Source organism: Nicotiana attenuata, unplaced genomic scaffold (genome assembly GCF_001879085.1).
Source record: "Nicotiana attenuata strain UT unplaced genomic scaffold, NIATTr2, whole genome shotgun sequence".
Taxonomy (NCBI): domain Eukaryota; kingdom Viridiplantae; phylum Streptophyta; class Magnoliopsida; order Solanales; family Solanaceae; genus Nicotiana; species Nicotiana attenuata.
Window position 1 is genome coordinate 86,194 of NW_017671237.1, and position 7,024 is coordinate 93,217.

At 36.2% G+C, this 7,024-nt stretch overlaps 1 protein-coding gene across 3 annotated transcripts; it reads left to right on the plus strand.

Moving 5' to 3' along the window:
* Positions 1–396: 396 nt before the first annotated feature.
* On the plus strand, positions 397–6,824 carry LOC109206928 (protein STRUBBELIG-RECEPTOR FAMILY 6-like). 3 transcript variants are annotated; one of them, XM_019369798.1, is made up of 16 exons: positions 397–940; positions 1,862–1,997; positions 2,080–2,151; positions 2,247–2,312; positions 2,418–2,489; positions 2,585–2,656; positions 2,983–3,054; positions 3,144–3,209; positions 3,325–3,384; positions 3,473–3,786; positions 4,611–4,897; positions 5,165–5,433; positions 5,551–5,683; positions 5,932–6,068; positions 6,180–6,336; positions 6,465–6,824. In XM_019369798.1, exons 1-16 carry the CDS (start codon positions 850–852, stop codon positions 6,570–6,572), a joined length of 2,112 nt encoding a protein of 703 aa, XP_019225343.1. In that variant the 5' UTR covers positions 397–849; the 3' UTR covers positions 6,573–6,824. The 3 variants fall into 3 exon arrangements, with proteins under 3 accessions (XP_019225343.1, XP_019225346.1, XP_019225344.1); XM_019369801.1 differs by having other exon boundaries at positions 3,485–3,786; XM_019369799.1 differs by having other exon boundaries at positions 1,868–1,997.
* Positions 6,825–7,024: the final 200 nt, after the last annotated feature.

Below are 7,024 nucleotides of genomic sequence, written 5' to 3' on the forward strand. Positions count from 1 at the left end.
TTTTGGGACATACTAAAAAAGAAAGTACGACACATAAATTGGGACAGAGAGAGTAATATCAAATAGTGAAACACTAACTAATGTCTATCAAGAGATTTACATGTAATAATTACCTAATAAATAACCTCATTGTAAATATTCTTTAGGCCTTCTTCCCCTGTTTTTCACCAATCTATGGTCTTTCGTCTGAAGATCTATTAATACTGGGCATTTGACAATGATTAATTAAGGCTTGGCATGTTCGCAGAATTTAAATACTGAGTCTGGTAAAATAAACCGGACCCCATTTTTTGGGGCAACCCGGTACCCGTAACTCGCTCCTTCCCTCACATTTTCTTTTTTCCTTTTTTAGCTATCATCCCCTTCCCTTACCCCCCCCCCCCCCACCAACCATAACCAACTTTACCATGCAATCGTGCATGCAACTTTATCGACGTTAACCTATTTCACTTTGCTTTCACATTATATTTCCAGTTTCATAACGTTGGAATTCTTTCCTTTTCCGGCATTATTGTAAATCTACAGTCAGTTTTACTGACGATAGTAATATATATCTCTACCTGCATATTGATATTCAATATACAAACATGCAGAATAATATACTTTTCCTTTGGGAATATGGCCCCTTTTCCTCCCTCACGACGATATTGCTTTTGTTTTTATAATTCCCTCTCTATATGATTCTTTTTCTTTCTTGTTTATAATTCTTTCATTCTCCTAGCTATTATCAAGAGGATCACTCTATATACTTTTCCCTTTTTACAACAAAAAATTTATTGGGCTAACAAATTAAAGCCTTCTTGTTCGGTTGTTCCTGAGCTGGAACTTTGGGGAGGAGAAGGGGGCAGGATGACCTTGGTGGTGATCCAAATAGTGGTGGTGGCCCTTCTCTTCGTCAATTGTCACAGCTTCGCCACTGCCGACACAGATCCATCGGACGGTCAGTTTCAAATTCCGGCTTCGCCTCTACTCGAAATGAATAAATTACTGAATTGATGTAATCATGGGACTGATTGACCATTAGGAAAGAACCAACCTATATTTCTTTTTTGGGAACTTCTGTAAACTAAGAAAGAATTTCGTTGTCACTCAACTTATGAACAGACGTGGAACACTTAAACGGTGTTTGATTGGGCACGAACTTTAATAAAGAAAACTTCCCATAACAAACCATAAATATCCATGTAGCTATAAATTATCTCATTAAGAGTAAAATTAGAAGTTTAAACTAGAGAAAAGTGTCATTTTCTTAACAGAATAAAAAGGAAAGTAGATTGGTTAACACGAAAATTTCTTTGATCACGGCCCCGTGTCAAATAGAATAGAGAGGAAGTGCTAGCTATTGTACTGCAATGCCTCTTCTTTTTAATATTTTGTTTAATATTTCTTCTTGTCTTTTCCGTCTTCTTGAGCCGAGGAGGGTCTATCGGAAACAGCCTCTCTGCCCCATCGGGGTAGGGATAAGTTCTATGTATACACTACCCATTTCAGACCCCACTTGTGAAATTTTACTGGGTCGTTGTTGTTGTTATATAGCTAATTTTCACTGAAATGTCGAAAGAGTTCACAGAATGGCTTGATAAAATTACTTGTCACTTTGTAGCATGCTGGTCAAGGGTACAACATTTGGTCTATTTTTAACTTAGTTCTTAATCTGTGTATACATATACTAGTATTACCTTCTTTTCTTGGGCCTGTTTTAGTCTCTCTGTGTGTCTATTTATATATTCTCAATGAAACATGCATGGTGGAATTTTCTTTTACCAAACAAAATAAAGCTTGAAATGAGAATCTTTTTTTTTTTTTTTTTTTTGGTCGAAAAAATGAGAATCATTTCGTTTGTGGCAACCTTGATTTTCAGCTTCAGCCCTGAGAGTAATGTATAGCTCCTTAAATTCACCGGCGCAGCTTACAAATTGGAACTCATCTGACAGTAGTGATCCTTGTGGAGAGTCCTGGAAAGGCATTACTTGTTCCGGCAATAGAGTTACTGAAATGTAACATTAATCTCTCTTCAGTTTCAATATGTGCATTTATTGATTTGGCAATTAATGTTGATGTTTAGTTTTCATATTTCAGACAGATATCTGGTCTAGGGCTCTCTGGATCAATGGGATACCAATTAACTAGTCTTACATCTGTGACCAATTTGTAAGATTAATGCCTTTCAATTATTTCCTTAATTCCTTCTTTGATTTGTGTTTAAGTCCTAGAAATTGTAATATTTTGGGTACTTTAATTTGCAGTGACATAAGCAACAATAATCTAGGAAACCAGATACCTTATCAGCTTCCTCCAAATGTGCAGAGACTGTATGTGTTTTTATGTGGATATTTTTCTGTCCTTAATTCCAGGCTCCAGTCCTTTTTTATTTAATTTTACTTTACATATATATTATTCTGATCACTTTAACACAGTAACCTTGCTGGTAATGGTTTTACTGGTGGCTTACCTTATTCCATTTCACAAATGACTTCCCTTCAATACTTGTAAGTCAAATTCCTATATTTAATTGACTTCTATAGTACTATTAGGATCATTAATGTTCTAATTTTCTCTGCAATTATTATTGTATGTGTTGTAGAAATGTCAGTCATAATCAAATTCAAGGAGAACTGAATGACATGTTTGGATCCCTTTCTTCTCTCAACACACTGTAAGGCCTTCTCTCCATTTCTGCCGTTCTTATATACATTGATGTTACCCTGTTATAATAGAGAATCTCAATGTATAATGTGCTATTCTTGATAGATATATAGAGTATCCCTTAAGTTTATTATATGAATTCTTGCCACCAAGTGAAATGTCCAGAACTATGCCTTTAGTTGTTTGTCGCTAGATTTTTGATGAGAAGGGCTTCGATCATTGACCTGATGCTCAACTTAACTCAGCCTTTGGCATGTATCTTTTGTTTTTCTTGGTTGATTTAATTATGCTTTATCCCTTGTTGCTTAGTTTTGGTTGTTTACATTTATGCTTCAGGGATATCTCTTTCAATTCAATGACCGGTAAACTTCCTCAAAGCTTCCAGTCACTGACTAGTATGAAGAAAATGTAAGATCAGTATCTTCTGATTCGTTATTGTACTGTATTGGTTGAGTACTGTCCTTCAAAGATTTAAGTTCTAGTATTGTGTTGTGCAGCTACCTGCAGAACAACCAGTTTACAGGAAATATTGATGTCCTCGCCAATCTTCCTCTTGACAATCTGTGAGTTATAACGCATATCTTTGTGTGTGTAAATGTTATCCCTGATCATATATGTTTCATTTCCAGGCTTTCAGTTTAATATATTTTTCATCATGCTGATTCCTTTATGTTATAGGAATCTTGAAAACAATCAGTTTACTGGCGGGATTCCTCAGAAATTAAAAGGGATATTGCAGTGAGTGTTTCAGTACTTTGTAAATTATTCTTCATCATTGATAGACATTAACTTTATGTTCAATTCGGGACTTGTGATACAATTGTAGAAGATCTAACAGTAACACAGGAAGCTCAGGGCCAGCGCCTCCGCCTCCACCTGGAACAACCCCCGCGAACAGGTCAAGTACTCAAAATCACAAATCCGGAGGCAATGGCAGCCCTTCCAGTGGTGGAGGTAGCAGTGGTAGAAATGAGAAATCTGGTATAGGCAGTGGAGGTGTTGCAGGCATAGTGCTATCAGTTTCAGCGGTTGGCGCAGTTGCAGTTTTCTTTATTATCAAGAAAAGACATAGAAAGTCGTCAACAGACATAGAAAAACTTGACGTTCAGCCATTCTCTCTTGATTCACAGGAAGGACAAGGTATATAATTTTGTGACTGCTGTTTTCTTTTGTTTTTGTTCATTGAGAGTAATATTTAGTCCACATGTTATATATATATATATATATATATATATATATATATATATATATATATATATATATAAAAGTGGTTTTGTGAAATAGGGCATTAAAAGTTATGCTTTATTGTAGGCTTTAATTGGTTAATAAACTATTAATGTAGCACTGCAAGGGATTTTCCCACATACTGAGGAGAAATAACTAAGAAGGAACAAGTTTTACCATCATAAATAACAACTTGATGGACTAAAAAAGGTCCTATCTTCAAAAGAGACAAGTTTCAAACTTAAAGCTGCAAAGACTTTATGTGAGAAATTCAGCAGATGTTAAAGCAGGTTCTGAGTTACCTGGTGCTTTTGAAGCTTAACATAGAAGGAAAGAATTGAATTTTATGCTCTCTTATGGTGGATAGGATCCTTCCTTTCCATGTTAGCAAATTTCAATAGAGCAAAATCTATTGCGGTACATCAGTAAAATAAGATAAATTTGTTTTCAGCACCCTTATAAGCACAAGATTTTTCAGAAATGTAATTGCCTTATAAGAGCGCTCGTAACTCGGGATGCAAGTTCCAGAAAAAGGAATGATCAATTCTCTTTCCCTTATGGAACTTCATTTGTAACATGGTGTTTCATACTTCTTAGGCCTTATCTCAATTTCTTTAAATTCTGTATTGTCATGTGATCAGAGTTCCAGCTTGCATTTGCCCCTTTTACTTATATTGGTTTAGGTTTTGTGTTAGCTTTTGAACCTGGATTTTGTACTCATCACCTATTCTTTGCTGCAGAGATGACACTTAGCCAAAATTCCTCCACAACAAGCATGAAAGCTGTTGAAACTCCCACCTCGGCGACTCTAAGACCTCCACCAATCAATCATCATAAATCCTTTGATGGAGATACTATTTCAGCAAAACCCATTGTTCCTCAGAATAAAACTCATACAGCTCAAATGAATGTTGTGCAATATTCATTTGCAGACATACAGATGGCTACTGATGGCTTCAGTGTTAAAAACCTCATCGGTGAGGGATCCATTGGGAGTGTATATCGGGCTCACTTTGATAATGGCGAAGTAAGATCTCTTTCTTGAGAGTATCTATAAAAGGAAAAAGAAATTCATTCATATGAATTTGGTTTCTGCATGACGAAATCTATAAGAGATGCAATTGTAACTTCAAGCAAGTTGGGTTAAAGTGATAGAGAAATATTTCAAGAAAAAGATTCATGTTTTGAAATTCTGTTTGTTTTAATAACTAGTTCTAGTTGCAGCTACCATTCCCTATGCTCATATTAGTGATCCAAATCATTTAAGTTCCTAATATTATTTGAAATGCTGTAGGTTCTGACTGTCAAGAAAATTAATTCAACTGAGCCCCGGAATCCTGAAGTTTTTCTAAATATGGTTTCTGACATATCTCGGCTGCATCATCCAAATGTGACTGAACTGGTTGGTTATTGTTCAGAACACGGGCAGTACCTGCTGATTTATGAATTCTATAGAACTGGTTCGCTGCATGATTTCTTGCATCAGACGGATGAAGAAAACAGCACGCGACTAACATGGGATAGCCGACTCAAGATTGCACTTGGCACAGCAAGAGCACTAGAGTGAGTTTCATAACCTACAAAATTACTTTCATGGGGCCTCGCATAAAATTAATGCAGCTTGATACAACCTTTTATGAGGTTTTTTGACTAGCTAATTAATTTAAGCATCTTTTGCAGGTATCTACACGAAGTTTGTTCGCCATCTTTAGTTCATAAAAATATCAAATCTGAAAATATTTTACTTGATACTGACCTCAACCCTCATCTATCAGACAGTGGCTTAGCAAACCTTGTTGCTGATGTAGATCAGGTAACCCTTGTGTTGTGTGCTTTACTGGAAAGTGTTCTTTCCTTTTTTCTTTTTTTTTTAAAAAAAAATATTCTCATGCATAATTCATGCAAATCTTTTTGATGGATTCAAGTGCTTTGTTGCCTGCTCTTCTGTAGTTCTGTACCATTCAGTTGGTTCAAAAATTTTACTGTGTACAATTTCCTAAAGCTCCACATCAATTCTTCTAAGTGGTTTCGACTTGGACTTTCCTTTTCTTCTCCCTACAGGGATTGAACTATAATACAGGGTCTGGATATAGCGCACCTGAGGCTGCTATATCTGGAAAGTGTACCACGAAGAGTGATGTATACAGCTTTGGTGTGGTTATGTTGGAACTTTTTTCTGGACTAAAACCTTTTGATAGGTAAAGTTGTTTAACCACCTACAATTTCCAATCAAAATCTGTTGTAGACAAAGAAAAACAGAATTTAGAGGGATTTTTCCTAAAATAATATGTTTGCTCTTCTCTACTCAGCTCAAGACCAAGATCTGAACAATCCTTAGTTAGATGGGCAACCCCTCAGCTCCATGATATTGATGCCCTGGAAAAGATGATCGATCCAGCGCTTGATGGACTCTATTCTGTTAAATCTCTGTCACGGTTTGCTGATGTTATTGCTCTCTGTGTCCAGGTAATACATATTTTGTGTTGAGAGTGAGTCAAAGTGATAAATTCCCTATATATAGCATGTATTTTTCAAGAATGTAGCTTCTTAAATCGCCTGTCTTATCTCAATGGTAATTGTCTATGTTGTGCCAGCCCGAGCCTGAGTTCCGGCCACCTATGTCAGAAGTGGTTCAAGCATTGGTTCGGCTAGTGCAACGAGCAAACCTGAGCAAGAGGTTACACGGTATTGATCAGGACTGAGACGACGAAAGAGCTGTTCAAGACTAAGAAACTCAGTTCCAAGCAACAATGACTCACTCTGTTGACTATTCCAGCTAATGGTTTCCCCTAAATTCTTTGCTGTTTATGGGAGATTACCTGAAGCTGATCAGTACAGCAAGATCTTGTGCGTTGCAATATTTTCGATTAATACCAGATGCTAACATTCCTAAATTATCTTGACTTGTGAGAGAACCTTATTAACACATACATAATTGGACTTTATACCGGCTATGGTAATCTGCTCACCAATATTGTTAGCCAAGGCAAGTTAATTGACATCAAATGTGCAACTCAGAAACCTGAAAATTTTCCATGTCAACTGAAATATACGGTTGAAGGTGCCACTCTTCAGAAGAAATAACAAACCTGAAAATTTCATGTTAGACCAAAAAAAGTATATTACAAATTTTTTAGGGAAGTGAACCAAAACT